Source organism: Athene cunicularia (assembly GCF_003259725.1).
Source record: "Athene cunicularia isolate RWA chromosome 1 unlocalized genomic scaffold, athCun1 chr1_part2, whole genome shotgun sequence".
In the NCBI taxonomy this organism is placed as follows: Eukaryota; Metazoa; Chordata; class Aves; order Strigiformes; family Strigidae; genus Athene; species Athene cunicularia.
In genome coordinates this window covers 75,836,746-75,856,877 of record NW_020799092.1, presented here as the reverse complement: position 1 = coordinate 75,856,877, position 20,132 = coordinate 75,836,746, and the positions used below count along the sequence as shown (strand labels likewise).

Here is a 20,132-nt window from a genome sequence, read left to right as displayed (position 1 = left end):
GTTAGGATTGTTTGGGTTTTTTTGTTTTTTTGGTTTTTTTTAATTTAGCCTTAAAAGATTCCTACAAGATAATATCCCATGTTTCAGGTAAGGATCTGAGAAGTAAAAATTTTATTTCCAAGAAGCCTGTGAAAATTTGACTTTGAACGATGTGTCAAGAAAGCAGGAAACAGACCAGGTTTTCCTAAGTCTCCACATAGATTTCTGTCTTACTAGATCATTCCTCCTAACAAGAAGAACATTGAGTCATAGAATAGTTTGGGTTGGAAGGGACCTCCAAAGATCATTTAGTCCAATGTCTCTGCAATGAGCAGGGTCATCTTCAACTAGATGTTTGTCATGGATATGCATGTACGGGACTAATCATTGTACCTGCTTGAATCTGCATCAATTTTCGCATGGTCTTGAGCTCTTGTAGAATAGCCTGTAGGGTTGACTGGCAATTACATGTACAGCAGTTTGGTCCAATTGATGAATTCACCATTGGTATTTCTCCTGAGAGAGAGAGGAGCAAAATGGGAGAGAGATGATGTACTCCACACAAAAACACCCAAACAACAATTACCAGCAGTTATTTGAAATTATTATAAATATACCTTATCATGAAATGAGATCCACAGCAAAAAAGCAAATAATTTTCTACATGGTCCCTTTTAAGAGGAAGAGGACACTAGTTTTTATCCAATTACTAGTACATGCAATTATATACAGTAGGGGATGCAATGTTAGACGGGCTGGAGAAGACTGCTCAGAGCGTGAATACAATGCACTCTTCACAGCAGGGCTCTCTATTGTCAGGCTAGTTCATCTTGAATAACAATAGCACCAAACCTCATTATAAACATACTCACTTTATCACACATACAAAAAAAACTCCATCTCCCAGAACAGTCTTACAAAGAATGAAGACAGTCTGTGTAATAAAGGTTTATACTGTACATTAAATGAGGGCCTAAGAATTTTTAAACTGCTTGAATGTTACATGCAATTCTTTACTATGTGAAAAATTGAGAATTAAATAAATACCCTATTTGGAGAAAAAAAATCCAATCAGGATGGAAAAGAACCACCAGCAAGGAAAGCTTTCAAATCTGTTCTTCTGTTTGCTTGGGTGGGATTGTTTCCTATGGCATGTTTTCCAGCACTGTGACCTATAAGATGGGCTTTCCATAGTTGCCCTTTGAAATTAATATAGTAGTTCAACAGATTCTTCTTTTCTCGTAATTCTTACTAGTGTTTATCTGAATTTACATAATTTTAGTTCTAGCTCTTAGCCATGCTTTTATTACTGTCTTGCTTTCCACAAGTTTGGCATTGTAGGTCCTGAATTGTGACAGGCTACAGCTGAGAGATTTCAAGCTTTACCTGAATAGTTGTATCCTGCATTTATTTCAAAATAGCTGTATCCCTAGCTTTAACACTGCAAATAAAAATTTCAAAATTCAGCAAAACACCTAGCAGTATCTGCTTGAAACTGAGACCAGATGGGATGCACCTCCCTTCGTTTCAAAATGCGCTTACAGTCACTTAAACTGATGGTTATTTTACTGCTCATCAAAACATGTAAGATCATTTTATGAAGATAGGTACAAATGGATCTAACAAAAATCATGTTGCTTGGTGTCCCATGTGGTAGACTTCAGAGAGTGTATTTCCCTTTTTCCTCCATAGCTTGACAGTTATCAGGTGCCCTTTAATCATTATCTAGCTAAAGTGAACATAAGCAACTCATTTAATCTTTGCTCATAAATCCTCCCACTTTTCATTATTACTTTTGCTCTCTTCTGAAGTCAAACCAGTTTATTAATATCTTTTTAGGTTTGGTTTGTGTTCTTTCATCAGAGCTCCCTGATGCCAGACCCACACAGATTCCCTGACTTCAAATCCTCATTTGAAATGGCTAAAAATCCTGTCACCGCTAAATCGTTCCCACCCTTTCCTAGTTCTTCCAGTGTCCCTCCAACCTCAAATCTCCCTTCCCAGGCACTTATTTTCTACTTCCTTCCATTCAGTCCTTCAGCTCTGAAGCAACTTCTATGAGACTTGAGCAAACTGGTGGTCTTTCTCCCAAAACTGAGCTACTTGTGAAGCTAAACTGATGCGTCACTTAAAGGCTGTTGACATCTTCTGGGTGTAGCTCTCCTCCTTTCCTCAGATATTTAGATTGTCCACACTACTGCAATTACAAATTTTGGTATTTTAAAATATCATCCACGGACAAAAACTGTTAATACTGCATTAAGATAAATGGAGCAGCTAAGAATCTTTACAAATCTAGCAAACATGAATGCAACAGTTCCACCAGCTTCTTCTTTCCAAGGTTTCAGCTGTAAATAAATCAAGTTTTTAAAAGTAAAAAGAGATCTGGAAAACAGGCCGAGAGTCTCAGATTAAAACAAAAAGAGGTTACTGACTCAGCAGGACTCTGCCTAGTTTGATCTCACGCTTCCTTTGTACACAGTCTATTCACTGAAAGTTCCTTGGGGCATGGATGGGATTTTATCTTTTTAATGGTCCATAAAGCATTTAGCCCATTGTTACAGGTACAGAGGGAAAAAAAATATAATGTTATCTTTAGCTTTGCTGCAGATTACTCAGAATCCCTCAACTTGGCTCCACAGATACTCTTTACCTATCTGTTAAAGGTAAAAGTTTTAAGTATATGAGGTTCAAGACTACTTATAATTTAATGGCATTGGCATAACTCTGTACCTTTCAGTAAGAAAAGCAGGTACTCCAAAAACAAAGTCCCAGGAAATTAGGAGAATTTTATTAAAGGAAGACAAATACATAGTAAGAACATCCTTGCTCCAGTGCTTTCTCCGTTGTGTTATAGACTAATAAGCTCCTCAGGATAAAGCCTGTCCTCTCTCTTGATCAGAATCCAACATTCTAGTGGGCTTCTGGAAATAATATCTGGAAGACTACAGCAGAAGACAAGAGCTGGTGGCTTTTGTTTCCTTCTTAACAAACACTCTACATCATGGTGAATTGCACGTGAAAACTTGGACAAATTGTATCAGTAAATACCTGTACATCTTTCCTGTTGCAATATAACACATTCCTAATGAACGCACACAGACACACAGGCTTCTGACGGAAAACCAAAGGGTCTGTTTTCCCATTGAGGCACAGGGGATTTACATTATAATCCCCATTAGCATTGATAGAAATTACCCATGTAAATCTACCATAGGTACTGGAAATGGGAGAAGAGACCACCAATATTTCAAATCAAAGCAGGGTTCTACTGACTTCATACATATTCATGAGGGTTTTTTATTTTCTTTCTATCCTCCCTCCTCTGATCAGTTACTGTGTTGTAAGAAACATCTTGTAGAGTGTTCTCAGTCATTGTTCCAAGCACTATCTTTATCATTTTTAGAGGACAAAAGCAACCCTTTTCAACTTGTTATAAATCAATTTTTAATTTTAAAAGGAGAACAGACTTTTTATTTTTATGAAGGAGTCTTTAAAGAGCCATCTCCCTCTCTTCTGGAAGTTAGCCAGCAGGCAAATTTGATACCAGCTTGCATGATTGAGAGAAGGATACGACATAAACACATTAGTTGCTTTCCTGTGTGAGCAGCAAGTAGCCCAGGACAGCGGTTCTTACAGCTGGGTCTGCTGAGAGTGAATTCACCTGGTGTAACATTGTTACCACAAGTTTATATTTGAAAAGCATGCAAGTGCAATCCATTGAAAATGTTCCTGACACAACCAAAAAGCAATTCAGCTGCTGCATCACTGCTGGATTTGCTACAGAATGAAAGAAACAAAACTGAAATGTTTTAGACAGACTATATGACTTTGTTGCCTCTAGCAGGGCAGAATGTTACTAGTTGTTTGTAGCCCCAGGAGGTTTCCACTAAACGCAGTGGGTCACAGATATCTACCTAACACCCTGACTTGTGGAACTGTTGCCTTACATCTAGTTTGAAATGTATCACTTTGTTTTTCAAGTATATTCCTACTCTTCCCCCTGTTGCTGCAATGCCTAGGCTACCCCCATTCCTCCTTTTCTCTCTTTTGGCCAATGCCTTTCAGGATTGCTTTCTATAGCAGCACTTGTTAAACATCCATTCCAGCCTCTCATTGAACCACCTTTACCATGCAAGTAGATAAATATATTAGATGGATTTAGCAAGCCTATTACATTCAAATTTGAGTAATTCAGACAGCCTACAACATAGATCTTGGCTTCCTTTACATTATCTATCCACAATGGACAGAAAGTTTCTGGACTCAGACTGCCCGCTACAGATGGTTGGACACCTCTCCAGTGATGACTTAGGCCTGACAGCCCCACATAATAAGCTTACCTCCTACTTACACAGTTTTGCTCTGCTGAGTTTAAACACTATGGTAAGTACCAAGGAGTAATATCTCCCTCGAGGTATTGTTCAGCATTTCTACACCCAGCTTTTAAGGACTTTGCTCATCCCTCAAATAACATCTAAAATACTGAGTTAGATGCTCAGGCTCCCAGTGCAAGTGATAGAGGGAATCAGGCATGTTATGCTGGCCACCCAGACATGCTGTGTGCTGGCTGGGGAGCAGCTTCAGAACTTGCTCACAGCCCAGAAATGCATCAAAAGTTTCCCTTCAGAGCCAGAGCAGCAAAACTGTCTGTCAGGATCACAGCACCCCACTGGAGGTAGACATTTCTAACCGAAGAACTACGCAGATCATCTTTTCAAAGGTGGCCAGAGAGAGCCCACACCCATCTTTATGTAATAACCTAAAAGATTGCATTCCTTTGTGCAGCAGGACAGCTGCATAGGGAGGGGTGGAAAGTGCCTCCTGGTGCACTTCACCAAGGGCTGGGAGACTGGGCATTCCTCCTGTCCAGCCCAGGTGGTCACTCAACCTAACCCTTCTACTGTCTCACAGATCGTTCTAACCTGTGAAAGATCATAAATCAGGTGAACCTTTCCTCCCCATACAAAAAAAAAAAAAAAAAAAAAAAAAAAAAAGTGCTGACATTTTCTTGTGTATGGGGCCAAATCCTGTCAACATGTTTTAGCTCACATGCTGAATCAGGCCCCTGAGGGGACAGAGGTACAGCTCCACCTACTTTCTGGATCCGGGAACTAGGCACCTAATCTGTGCAGGCTTGGGCACTTCTGTGCATGCAGAGAACTGTCCCTGCCAGTGCCCAGGGACTCTGAGGGCAAAGAGGGAAATGTGTGATGAATTTCTGGTCCTTCCATATCTAGAAGATTGTGGTGATGAGATTTTGAGAGTAGAGTTTTAGACTTGCATGCTAAATCCCATCAAGTGTTTTTCCCTCTCCCCTGGATCTGCACCTTTTTTTTTTTTTTTTAAAAAAAAGAAACCACTGTTTTTTCCTATTATAAAATAAACTAGCATGACTTACTGCAACATCTTTCTCCAGGTCAACCAGTATCTCTGTGTGAATCACTGTCTACAGAGAAACAGTCAGTCTGGTGAAACCTAGGGCTGTGTGTTTTTTAGTGCAGTGACAGTACTTCCTAGAGGACAGTACTAAGAATAATAATAGTATTTTTCTTTTTAACTGTTACAAGCAATGAGAATTTGTATGCCTTTAGAGAAGAATACACTGCAGATGCTCCTACTGGGAAGTATGAGCACCTTCAGAATCAAGTAGAAGTTGATAATGTTTTCAAACTCAATCTCACAATTTATTATCTTTCAGAATTCAGAACTGAGGTACCCCTTTAATTTACTCTCCCCTCTAAATTTAGGGTTGCATATCAGGAGAAAAACTTTCTGAATTGACTTTAGATCATTAAAGAAGACTTTCAGGATCTGGCACTAAAAACTCCATTCTCTGGGACTTAAAACAAGAGGAAAGCATTTTAAGGGCACACGGCCATCTACTTTAGGGCAGAATTCTCTGCCAGTGCAGACCACCGTCTAGTACATGTTGTTCATAGGTAGACTCCATCATCTCTTTTCTCCAATGGTCCCATCAGAATAAAAGTCTAAGGCTGTGATGGGATTTTGTACCCAAACTTGAGCAGTCAGTTAAAAGGCTGATGCCATCCCCTCATGAAAGTCAGTAGAATCCTGCTCCACAAGTGGTGTCACAACAGTGCTACATTACTCACTGCAAAGAGGAGGGGTAGAGGTTGACACTTAATTAATTATGAATTTAATAACAATGGCAAAAGATGTTTTTATAAGTACTGTATAGAAATTAAGCCTGTAACAGCATTGAGTAATTCTGTCCTATCACCAGGAATCCATTTTAAAAGCTAGGACAGATGGTAACAGAATGCACCATGCCCACTTTCGCACGTTTTCAAAGTGATAACTATGTGCTCATTTTGTAGACTCTGAACTATAACTGCTTTCAGTGCAGTGGTACAATAAATCATCAAAACAAAGGCAGAAATTTAGTACAGTACAAGGAGAGGGGAAAAAAAAAAAAAGTACTTTTCTCAGTATCTAATGCAGATCATACCATTGGATGCCACAGTTCGCGTTTGATTTTGGAACGTTTTGGATCGAGTTCCATATTGCCCTGAAAAATGGCTAGCTTGGGGTGATAATTCATTCCATGCACCGCTCTGTGAAGGATGAAGGCTTGTTTGGGACTCTGCAGGGGGATTCAGGCGCTGGGCCCAGGCTAAGTCTAAATCTTGGGGCTCCTCCTTCAGTTTTTCTCCTTCTTTGCCAACTCGTTGATAGATTCTTCCAGTGCTGTCATTCAGTAATCTTCTCATCCCTGTAATTTGTTTTTTAATTTCCCGGCTTTCATCTCCTAATGAAAACAGAGCCACAGTTATCACTGTAAATTAGCAAAAACGGTAATGGGTAGAGATTAGTGATTTTAGATGCTAATAAGAGTTGGAGTACAAAAATAAATATATAAAGACAGGAAGGAAAAAGAGATGGTTGAGTGGTCGTTGGTATGTACCAGGCTATGCTTTAACACAGAGATGGTTGACATCTCTCATAGTTGAAAGACCTGCTGAACTTGGCTTTCTTGATGCTGTTTCTAAAGCTTTGATGAGTAAGATTATTTTTCTCCAGAAGGAAATAATAATCACTACATCAGTTTCAAATAAACTACCTTTTTAAGAGACTGATCCTATTCAGGCATTGACAGGAGTGGGTATTTTCCCCACGTAAACCCTAAAGGATCAGACCCTTTACATATCAGTTTGCTATATGCTGAAGGATAGATCCTACAAAGAAAAGATAAACCACAACAAGCACCACACCACACACACAGAACAACACTGCATCTATTGATTTTAATGAACAGGATCAACTCCTTAGTCTACAGAATTTAATAATACTGGATTATACAGGAATAAATTAAAAAGCAGCTAATGCATGTATAACTGTATATAGCCTAACTGCTGGATGTCTTAAAAATATAGATTATGAAAACGAAATGAAAATATACACAAGAAAAATGTGACTGTTCCAAATAAATTCCAGGCATTTAAATAATAACAATTACATACTTTAATACTCCTGGCACCATTTAAGTATTAATTTTACATATGAAACTGCTGATTGCACAATGAATATATGTGTTTTGGGCAGATAGTAGCTATTTTGCTCGTTAAAGCATACATTACATTTCAGTAGTAATAAGGAAGTGTTCATAGCCCCTTCTGAAATAAGAAGCTTCTATATTTTACTGGTAATAGAAAAATCAAACATCCTAAGCAAATGGAATAATGAAGATCAAGAAATTGATGAATCCACCTTCCTTTATAGTATAGTTAATATAGCAAGACTTGGTATCCTCTATTCAAATACAATCATGTTTCCCAAAATAAACCTATTTTTGGGAAAGCAATAGTGAAAAAGAAACTTCAGAACAAAAAACCCCCAACCCTCCAAAAAACGAGATGCAACGTGCATCATCTCTAGTTCAACAAGGTATTTGAAAGTGTGCTTATGCAAGTCATGTGAACAACTTTATCAACTCAACAGCACTATTCAGTTGCCTAAACTTAGGTGCATGCTTAAGTAGCTGGCTAAACCAGACAGCTAAAAGAACAGCAACTCCCTTCCCAGCACAGGCCAACCTCAACATGGTCAGGACACACTGCAAGCCCAGCATACGTAGGGATGCGCAGTGCCCTAAGAGGGAGTTTTTGCTCTAGGAGGCAAGTAAGCAGAAGGGGAGATGAGCTGTATGATCCATTCCATGCTGAATCAGAGCCATCTCCTGCTTGACCTGGTGCACCAGTTGCCTGGGCTGGTGCCAGTTGGCTCCAGCCCACCCTGATCCAGCAAGGAGAGTGGGTGGTTTGCAAGAAAGCTTCTAGTCCAAACTTAGAAAAATATTTGTCAGCCCCATACAGTGATATTCTAGCACCGCTTCCACTCCAGCTAAAGTGGTGAGAAAAACCCTTTGCAAGAAATTCTGCACTGTATTTATTTTGCTGGTTTGACTGTGGATTTATGTGTGTGGGTGTGATTTAATTAACAAATTGCAGCACCGATTCCTTTAAAATGGCACTTTTTGGCCCCAACCAGGGGTTGACTGTTTGCAGTTCCCAACCTCAAGAGGCTGCAAAACACCACCAGACTCTCATTATTGAGATACTCAGACCTGTACACTGAAGACTGTATCTGCCCATATTCAAGCTCCAAACACTCCCACTACACCGGAGCGTGAAGCTGTCCTTTACCATTGTACCATTTAGCAGTACACCAAGCTCTCAGAGTTTTACACTGGTGAATCAGATTTTTATTCAATAGCAAAATATAGCTGAATATCAAAAAAGCTTCCCACCCACCTTGTCCTGTCGGGTGTAGTGACTGTGTGCTATGTGGCTGGTCAGGTGACACTGTTGGAAAGATTAAATTTCCCTTACCGAAATACATAAAATATTAATGTTAATTGAGCTTATTCATCCTTGATTCTAGCCTTGATTCTTGTTCCTTCATATAGAAGCCTGCCTATACAGGGACATGAATATACTCACGTCAAAACAAGAAAACCCCTACATTTATGCTACAACAAACCCTGAACTTGCATCCTATGTAAGCCTGACTTTGCGTTTAGGTAGCTTCCTACTTAAAACAGGGAGATTCCCTCTCTGTGAACTTCTTTGTCAGGTTGGGTTTTTTTTGTTGTTATTTTTATTGATTTCTCTGTTTCCGTTGTTTGGTGTGCTTTTTGGGGGGGTGTTTTGTTTTTTAAATATGTCTTCTGTTTTGTAAGGAAGGGCATTAAAAACATACAGGCTACAAGCTTGACTTAGTCTTAAGTGCAAGTTTCATGCCCCCTCTTCCAGTAATGACTTTTTACAGCTTTTAATTTGTAGCTGGCCAGCTACAGCACCATCCTTCCCGACATAAGTGGAGAGTAGCTGATGTTACACTGTCTGGATCTGCATGCAGGCACAGGTACACTACCAGATTTAACTTCTTGCTCCCTGGTTATCTCATTTGGCTATTAGCTCTGGAGCCCAATGATAGAATTTTGTTATCAGCTATTCCACTTCTGATTTTCACAGATAAGTAATTTAAAAAGGGGGGGGGGAGAAAGAGAAGGAAGATGGGGCACAGAGAAAACCAAACAGCTCCAGCTACTATGTCCTACAGAAGAGCCACCCTAATCAAGCACAAAAAGAAAAAAAGAAAAAAAAAAAAAAGATCAGTTAGATCAGTTTATTACTTAAAAATCTACATCACCTATCTGTGAAAAGCCTCCTGACATAGATGTTGAGGCCTAAGAGGAGTGGTGCATACATATTTCAGCCTCTCCCTGTACATATCCCATGGGTTCTCACCACTCCCAAAGAGATGACGATGCCTCCAATTGGCAGGCTAGAGGTTTTGCAGTTTGGATTTCCCATGTCCCCCATGTAATCCCTTTGGTTTTATCTGAAACCAATGAAGTTACTTGCAAAACACTAAAATACTTACAAAATACTACTCAAAACAGATAAGCATGACAAAATACAGCCTTATTTAGGAACTTATATGTAAAGATGATATTAATAACAAAAACATATTGACAATCTTTTAAAATTACCATTATAGTTGTTTCTGTGATGGCCCATTATATACAAGCTATTTTTTTCCCACGTGGCCTGATTGTAATCTTATTAAAAAAAAAGCCACATCAAAAAAAAACAAGACAAAGCCCTTTTATAAATACTACATATTAAACAGTCATAAAAAGTAATTTTCCCCAAATTAATTTCAATTTCTTTCCTTACTGAAAGTGTATGTAGCATAAAAAGTTCCTGCTTTGAAAGTTGTAAAAATGTTAAAAATTAAATGCAAAAATGTAAGCCAGAACTGTTCTCAGATGAAGTAGCATCCACATGCTGTGTGCACCTATCTGAAGCAACAGATCTATAAACAATTCTAGTTAACAAAATATTGATAACTCACTAATTCCATTGTTTGTCCCTATATGCCTGATCATTCTTTCACTATTATGCTTATTAATATAGCACACTGCCTACAAACAAGTTATTATATTTTTCCTGAATAATTTGTCAAATATTAGCATAGTACTGTGAAGAATTATAAAATTATATGTAACCATACCTATATGTTAAAATACCAATCTTGATCCAGTATTAGAGAAATGGTAGCCACATTTGCAATGAGTGTGTGTTTTAAAGTGTATAAATGACTGAATAGAATTAAGGTTGGACAACTATCTGTATTTGATGTTCTTTTCCTTTGACTTACATAAACAAATAACCATAACCTCTTGGACCAATATGGTGCAATTAATTTATTTTTAACATTTATGCTTCTCATGTTTTGGGAAATATAAATGAGTAGTTGACCTTTTCAGCACTTTGATTTTCTACAATTTAGTGTCTAGTTTTATGTTGTGTTGTCTTTTAGCAGATGAAACTCCTACAGGAACTTTTCCTTTCTTGGCTGTACAAATAGGACTTTTTGCTCTATCAGGCTGCCTGCTGAAGGTAATTGTGAATCTCACAAATTTCCACCTTTGTGTCAAACTAGGCTGAAACTGGTGGGCGAGTTCCAAAGCTATTGGGACTGTAGGAATGGCAGCGACAGCCAGCCAGTCAAGCACATGTGAGCTGACAACATTAGCCTGGTTTGTAAGGAAACAAGGCTTCAGAGGTAAGAGAAGGTGGAAGACACTGTGTATGGCTTGAAAGTTCAATTAAAAAAAAAAAATGCAACGGGTTATATAATCAGACATATTAAATGCCAGTTTACTAGACACCACTTGAATGCTGACCTTCCTGGAAGAAGGCCAGCAAAACTCAGCTGCCGTGTTTGAAGATTTTGTAAGGGCTAATTCAGAGCAGCTCAAGGAATCAGGAGGCACGTGCATGCAGGGCACACGTCTCTGCTGCACAGCCAGGCTGAACTCACCAAAACACCTTTCTGAATGTTACATGATATTCATGTATTTCCTTCAAAGACAGTTACCCCAGAAGGGAGCTAGCCAGCCCTTCTCAGTAAAAACTATTCCCACATCAAACCATAACTTTCAAAACTCAAGATATTTTTACCACTGCCATCTTGCACCACAAGTGGCCCTGAAATAGAAAATTGTGAAGGTCAGCATGGGGAAAATAGAGAAGCTATGTGCAAGATTCCTTATTGGATCAAAGATTTCCCAAATCACATGGAAAGTTGTTGTGACTGCTCTGTGGGTAATTTGAATTGGGCATCTGTGTAGCTAAATTGATGGGGTAAGCATGGATTTCTCAAATAAGTGATCCCCAGTCTTTGCTGGCATATAAGAACCTATATTGAACAAGTAACACAGGCAACAACACGCTTTGCAAATTAAAAACCTAAACCCCAAGTCAGCAGGGAGAGCAGTGGTCACGAACAATGTCAGAGGGTCACACAAGCAACATGAGTTATGAGCTGGGGACTTTGATTACCCTAAGCTAACATATAGGAACATTTAAGCTGTCTTAGTTGAGGCATCTTAGCAGTGCTCTAAAATGCCATTTAAATGCACTTACCCATCTTCATATCATCATACAGTGCACTAAGATTATACCTGCAGGAAAACTGGATCACCCTCAAATTAGACCCCCTACTCTCAAATAAAGCGTGGAGGCAAACGGGTTGACAGACAGCACTGCCTACAGCGAGACACAGAAAGTTAATAAGCATCACAAATACTAATGTAAGCAAAGCGATTTGCAGAATCAAAACCAGGATCAGATCCTGGGACCATTCAGGATTTGGGTTTTTTTTTCCTCTGGAAGCTGGATCAGCCTAGGTGGCCTGGCCACCACCAGCACAAAATAACTCTTTTGAAGAGCTTGATGAAACAGTTTCAAAACACTCAACAGGAGCAGATACAGAAGTGATGTGTTACACACTGTTCATGCCACACTGCAACAGCTAAATTGCTCAGGAAAGGACATGTGAGCAACTGTTCAATAAATGTATCTATTAATGGAGCTATATAATTAAGAAAAATAATAGATATGCAACAACCTCCCCCAGTTCTTGGAAATATCCCAGGTCAAAATCATGCTTCAGCCCCAAAGGCAAATGCTTTACAGTTAGATCACCGATAACAAAGATACATAAAAAAAACCCCAACCTTTTATGCTGTCTTAATTACAGAATCTACTATTGCAACAATCAGACCTGGAATACAGTTCTATTAAAAGTAACAAGTAACTTCACAGACTTGTGTAAAGTCAACTTTTTCTCTGTGAATAAATTGCAAAGGATATTATTTCTGGGACAGAATAAATTCTTGAAATTAGTGAGTAACTTATTCATCGCTCCCCTGCTCCAAGAACACATTATTTATTTTTACCATGACATAGTGAAGTTATTAATCTGCTGCCTTCCATTTCAACAATGCGAAATGCTGTAAAATGCACAGACACCTGCATTACAGTACATTTCAGTTCCACTTTATATCAGTCATAAACATCTCTGTTTTGGACATCTCTTCAAAACAAATGCTCCAAGCACACTGTGCATAGCATTCGATTTTATGAAACTATAAAAGTTCTTCACTGTTAATTACACAGACAAATGTCTCATCACACATTTGATTACCAGGATAATATAATTAGTTTTCTACATTAACCTTTCAAACATAGAGCCTGGATTTCAAGTTGAAAGCACTGTAAAAACACTCAGTCTGGAGGTATATTATATTTCCGCTTTTTTGTGATGATGATAAAATATTAAGATTGAAAAAACCCCAATGTGGTGTCTGAAAAATATTTTTTGCATAGACAAGCTAGGTTTAACCAACATTGTTCACAACACATGGGTGTACAGTCCCCTCATGGGCTTGTATTTCCAAGTCTGGGCTAGCAGCCCTGCAACAGAAGGTTTATGCTGATAACTGGTAAAAGCTGAAGTCAGGTCTGTCTTAAATCTTATCCATACCCAAGGTTTAAGCACTTCACTCTGGGCTGCCTCCTCATTTTCAGGTCGAGCAGTCTCTCCTGGTATCAGATAACTAAGCCCTTCCTTTCAAAACAAAACAGATGACAGTCCTCATCTGCAAAAATACAGTAGTGACATTTCCCCCTGCCCCAAATTTTGTAAAGGCTGTGTTTAGTATGTCCTTCACCTAGAAAGGTGTGACTGCTTGTTTATCATCTTACCAGAACAAAGGATTGGAGAGGACAATCTACCTCATCTTCTGCTCCAACACCACAATCACATGAGCAAACTTCCCCAGCTTACCAAGCTCCATTAAAAAAAGCAGCTGGACTTTACACCATTGCAACCAGAGGTCACGTCCAGTACCATGTTCCTCTAATTGCACTGAAGCTTCCTTCAATTTTCAGCCTACATTTACACAAAGCCATGTTTTGCCCATCTGTGCGGGTGCAAAAAAGACCCTCTAGGTACAACAGGTCTTTCCTGACATTTGATCCTTAATTTATCTGCATGTTAAACCAACTGGATTTTTCCAGTTTACTCATTTATCCTAGAAGCTCCCCCCATCTCTTCAGGTTGAGGTCATCATTCTCAACTCTGCAACCAAAACATATGCACATCCCATTCCTGATAAAGCTTCACTCGTTTATATACTGGCATTAACGCTTCTCATTTTCTAAAGGTAATAGTTTCAATGATGTATCTTAGCATCCATTCACATACTAAAGGCTGCATCACATTGATGTTTCCAGCTGATCCCACCGACCAGGTAAACTGAAGAACAAACCTAAACCGGAAAACAAACTTGACTGTAAACCAACATGTTGGACTGAACATCCTTCTAGGATGAATTCTGGCATAAAAAGTGAAATCAAGTGGAGCAGAGATTATACCCTGAAGCTCCTTATCAGTGGATAGGACACTGAGCTGGAGAAAGCATTGTGATCCCACCATCTGTGAAGCACAATGAAAAACTACTCCATGCAACGTGAAATCTTTTAAAGGAAAGCTGAAATGCCAAGTGTCACTCATCCCAGATCCCTGTCCAAAGGTGGGAGCTCAGATTTCAAGTGCTTTCAGCCTATTTTAGTCCCTGACACTGCTTTCCCTATATCTCAGATCAGTGCCTTTATCACTAGGAATCTGGATAGAAGTGGACACCAAAGTAACGTACCCAAAATAAAGTGGACAAGGTTATATGAGCTCTGAGTAACTTACTGAATTGAACTCAAACCTAAAGGAAAAAAAACAAAGCCTAGTCTACAACCTTGTATGGTTATCTGTCATTCAGTCATGTCAAAAAACAAGATGTTTTGAGGAAATACGAAAGTTGGATGCTCAGGACATCATCAGGAAATAGCACCATTTTCTTTTCATTGCAACTGAAGGTGGGCTGATTCAGTACCTGATCAGGAAGATCCTTGATAGGATTCACACTCTGAAAGGTTAAATTCTGACCAGCTCTTGAAACAGGTGAACTTTAGGCACATAAATACTAGAGCACATTCAGTCACAATGAAAAGCTAGGCATACTCAAAAAGAACCCCACACCAAACCCAAAGACAACACAGCCAAACCAAAAAATCACGATCAACTGGACTCATGGCACAGATGTCAAAGCACAGCCTCCTGCACATCCTTAGAAGTATCTTGGCTTAAGCAAGTAGGTGCAGAACCCCTGTCAAGCTTTATCATGATTTAGGGTTGGAAAAGAAAGCATTCAAAATAAACCTCTGATGGAGGCCACTCCATCAGGTTTATCAGACTCCACCAAAAGTGCTTACAGAACACGAAATCCAAACATAAAGTACAGCAGTCATGTTCGCTTCTCCCTGGAAATGCGTGTAGGGAAGAAATACTTGCTCAAAATCCTAACGGTAAGAAGCTGAGAAGGGAACTTCACACAGCTCTCACCCTGTGTAAATATTCCAACCATCATAAGATTCCACACTGCCCAAGACATCCCCCTGTTCTCTCCCATTTGGTGCTGATCTCTAAAATAGGATGTGGCACTGTGAATTAAGGAGGCAAAGGCATTCTGCATGCGGATTGCTTCAGGTGCTGATTCACACACTCGGGACCAATGCTTCTTGCTGGCTCCAGGGCTCATGCTCAGACTACAGAAACCTTGAACCATCCTACAAAAATGTTTAGGCTCCTGGTGCTGTTAGGGAGAGGCAGACACTCCCGAATTTCTCACTGCAAAGGCACCTGCTTTCTCCAAAGCCTGAGCAAGGTGTCCAAGAGCTTACTTTATACAGCAAGAGTCACGATGGTAGCTCAAAAATCTAGCCCTAACTCCTCTGAATTTGGTCCGCCAGATTTTTGCCAATATGTGCTTTACCCACCCAGATGAGGTCATAGATGCGACAGGAGGGGGCTGGAAGCAGGAAAGGAAGAAGCACTCTGTACCTGAGGAGTTACACGGGACAAAAAGCACACAGGCAGGAAGATAAAGGTTCACTGCTAACCAGTCCTACCATGCTGTAGTATATATCATGCTGCAGACTCTATATTACTTCTCTGTTTTCTTTACACATTTTTAACTGTTGATTTAATTTAATTTTGCCATGGCAGGATTAGCAGGCAAGCTACAGAGGTGAAAGGACATTACATTAAGACAGCACATTAATCCTCTATCCCACCCAAGGCAGAAGCAAAACCAAACAAATAGCAGCTTCCTGGAAATTGAATTTCTGTTATCCAGATGTCAAAGATGTAATACCCCAATTACACAAACTATTGCCAGTGAAGCATGCCAGCGAATATGCAATGTAAATGGGGTGAGCACAGAGCTGCAAAACTGCAGAGTCAGCATCTGGCTCTCTGAGTGAGTGATAATTAGCACTGTGTGTAGACACTAATAAACATTTATGTCTGAAATTACAACTTTTAGCAGTGTTAATAAAGGATATATTGGCAATTCGTAGAATAAAAGGGTCTTGAAAAGAACGTCATATTAAACAATGGCAGGCGCTTCCTGTGCTTGCAGAGATTTTTTCCCTCCCTAATTGCAAATGGCCACGCTATGTTGCTCGGAAATTAATCAACACAAGCACATACCTAAAAAAACTGGTTGTGTTTCTTTGGTCTCCCCATTAACATCATTGCTGTAGTCAGAGATCTTATATATCTCATGATGGTAATCTGGAATGAAAAACGATAAAAAAAATTAGAACTCAAGTGATCTGGAAAAAATGAACACTGAACACATTGCTACAGTTTTACTACATAATTTATCAATATATCTGCAGTTTATTTCACGTACATCAAATTAACCACAGAAAATGTGCTCTGTATCAGCACCTCCTAAAAAAACTTCGCTCACACTGGAGAGACTCAGCTCAAATATTTCACAGATTTTAGGGAATAGCTACGCCTGCCCTAAATTACTGTGTTCATTTTCACAGCAAATTATCCCACCAGATGCCAATTATCTGGCTTCTAGCTTTACAGATGGAAAGCAGATTTATAATGAAATCTTTACCTTCCCAGAGACCAAGGGAAACTTTCAAACTTCACCTCAATCAGAAAAATCAGCAATGTACATTAGGGCTGCATCGTTCAGCTATCCTGACTCATATTGGTGTCACTGGCCTCTGAATTCTGAAGGAAGGAGGATCAGGGACACCTTAGGATACTCACCTACAGAAACTAATATCTGTGGTGACCCTAAGAATAAACATTAGTATCTTGTATTCAGATACGTTTCAGGATTTAGGGGGGAAAAAAAAATAAATCACCAGAGAATTTCTATTTCAAAGAAATTAATATTTTGCTGTGAAGGTCTCTGCTATAATCTCAGGCAGGTGTTCAGTAAAACCAGAGTTTTGTTTACATGTGTGTGCAAAGGGAATAGCAAGTTCAAGTAAAAAATAATGTCTAAAGGCAGCTCTCCTGGATGCTATTTCTGACTCTGCTACTGGCACACACTTTGTCCTTCGGCAAATCGCTCAAGACTGAACAATATATCCAGTGTCTTGAAACAGTCACCCTCCCACCTAACTCCTTTAATGCCCTCCCAGTTCCCAACACTCCCAGCTACTCCCTCTGTAAACTGGTTTTTCTGTTTACCTGCCTCACAAAAAACCCAGATTAACTAATGGAAGAGCACTTAGGGGGATTCACTTAAAAAGCAAAATAGAAACAGAGGGTGGTACAAGCAGCACACCTGCACCTCTGACAAAACAGCTACAGGAGTGGAAAGGTCTCCTGGAAGCCAAACTTTTTTTGTTATGTGCTGTTTATTTGTACAGCATGATTGTCTTAAGGGCACAAGAGGAGGAACAACCCAATAAGTGAACTAGAATCAAGCCTAACACAGCAATGCAAGAAGAAAGGGCCTGGAAAGAAAATGGAGAGGGGGAAAAAAAAAAAAACAAAACCCAAAAACCAACAACAGAACAGGGAGTTGGAGAGCTCAGTGACGAGGTGCTACACAAAGGGTTCCTCTGCCTACAGAGCACACCCAGTGAGTGAAGCGGGTAAAGGTGAAGTTTGAGATATGACATTGAGGAAGTAAAGGTTCCTTTCATATGGCTAAAACTATGGGATTTAAGATGACTGCCTTCCACAGCCATTATCTGTCCTGTTGAGGAGAGGATCTGATGGAGCCGCTTGGTGGGCACCTGGTGGCCAGCCAAGGTCAACCCACCACACAGCATTTTCACACTCTCAAGGGTGTCCCAAGATCTGCTGGGAGTGAGTATGTGAAAACTAGGAATTAATGACTTAGACTCATGGTCCTTGCATATATACATTACACATGGTTTCTTCTCTAGCACTTCCCTCCAACCATCCAGCTGGTCACAATATTCTTCTGATTTACAGCTGCTGCCTTTAAAGTCACCACATTTCACCCCCAGAGGCAGATGCATTTTAGTGCAGGAGTAGATTTCCTCTCAATCTGGTCATTAGTGATCTTCTTCATAATCAGGTGCTCTGAAGTTTTTTTTGGGGACAGAATAAGTACTGTACAGGCTCACATCATTAACAGATGGTGTGTTACCAACAAATTGACACAGCATACCCTTTTCTCTTTGGTTTCCTCCTTCTGCCTTGGATGTCACAGTCCAGGCGCTGTGAAATCCATATCAATTTCACAACAGTAAACACTAAACTGTGACATTAGAGAATGACTCCTGCAAGAGGCAAAGGCCAATTACAAGAGACAACTATTTATACATAATTATCTTTCTAATCAACTGTGATAGAAAAAGAGTATGCAAGTGCAGACTCACATGCAAATCGTGATCTCCTCCATTCTCAAAGTACTGAGATATAATTTTGGTTTTAGTGTAGCTTTCTATTTGACTTTCCACATCCAAAAAGAGACCCCAGATAAAATAAGAATTACTAATAATGTACATCATAACTGAATTTACCTATTAAAACAAGGTTAAATAGATTGTCTTCTACAGTGAGGCACCTCTAAGCCTGTAATGAGTGGCAACTGAGAGTTAGCAAAATAGTCATCTATTTCTGATAGCACACATATTCCGTTACAGCTCCATTAGGACAGAAGTAAAACCATGTCTTCAATTCCAGTTTTGCTTTTCCACAGGTTTCACTTTCACACACACACACACACACCACCACCCCCCCTCCCTGCTCCAGACTCCAGCCCAGTCCTGCACTAACTGCCTCGGAGTTGGAAGCATATTCGATATCAAAACCCCACAAACCAAACCTGTTCTCGTAGAAATTAAACCCTCGATAGGTTTGCTAATGCATACAGACCTCTAATACGTTTCAGACAAGTCTGACAGGTCACTGCCCCTCTAGTTTTTAACAGGGAGTATGTGCGATGCTCCAGACCTCCCTACCACGACACAGCAGTCATTATTTACTATTCCTACTAAGTGTGTTTATTTTCACCTCTAAATTTCTTCACATCAAACGCGATTTTGCAGAGCATCTGCAAAGAAATCGCTCTTCAGACCACAAGTCTTGACACTCGTGTGTATGTCCCCCTTTTCCCAAGTGTGACATTACACCCAAGCAGTCACCTGCCTTGAACTTGGCATGCAGGACACACACGGCGTTTCATGGAGATATTCCCATCCAATACTTGGAAACACAAAAGGAAAAAAAGATCTCAAGTCAAATCCATCAGGGCAAAAAGATCTCATCAGCTGGAGAAGGGATAAAGCCCCAACCAAAATAAATCCCTAGGGCTGAGAAGTCCACCTGTTAAAATGCTACCAGCACATGTAGCTTTTTATTATTATTCCAAAAAACCCCAGCAAGACTGAAACACAGAGCTCTGCTTCTTCCCTGACATGAATCCAAATATTTCCGCTCACAATCTCTTTTAAAACATTCTCTTTTCCAAAGGCAAACACACCCCGAACGAACGAGTTACACGCCAGCGGCTCTCCCCTGCCCACGTACAATTAATTAGCTGTGTGGATTTTTAATAAAGCAACCTCTATTCGGCTTTTCTTTGAAACACGCGGATGTACGCAGTCAAGGGGAGGAAAAAACCCACCCAAAACACAATAAATCCACAGGAGTTGAATACTAAGAAGGTCCGTTACTGCTCAAGTGTCATTATGTTTTGCTCCCTTCCTGATTTTACCTTTTCTTTCCCCCCAAGCAGGATTTACCACGAAACACGATCCAACTTTATTTTGTGCAGGATCTGCCTGGAAAAAAAAAACACGTCCACCTTTCTGGGGTGTTTGGGGTGTGTGCGTGTTTGTTGTTGCAACAAGACGTAACACACACGCAAACATAATTGTGGGGCAGAAAGAGGAAAGGGGGGTTAAAAGAAAAAAAAAAAAAAAAAG

At 39.8% G+C, this 20,132-nt stretch overlaps 1 protein-coding gene across 1 annotated transcript in view; it reads right to left on the bottom strand.

Annotated features, from left to right (window-relative positions):
• The window catches only part of BEND7 (BEN domain containing 7), a 47,751-nt gene extending 27,673 nt beyond the window's left edge, over positions 1 to 20,078 (bottom strand). Inside the window, exons 1-5 of the mRNA XM_026868019.1 lie at positions 20,069 to 20,078; positions 19,354 to 19,410; positions 16,405 to 16,488; positions 6,452 to 6,751; positions 373 to 495 (exon numbers count right to left, since the gene is read on the bottom strand). Of these exons, the coding sequence (XP_026723820.1) occupies positions 373 to 495; positions 6,452 to 6,751; positions 16,405 to 16,488; positions 19,354 to 19,410; positions 20,069 to 20,078 (574 nt within the window). The remainder of the gene's footprint in view (positions 1 to 372; positions 496 to 6,451; positions 6,752 to 16,404; positions 16,489 to 19,353; positions 19,411 to 20,068) is intronic.
• Positions 20,079 to 20,132: the final 54 nt, after the last annotated feature.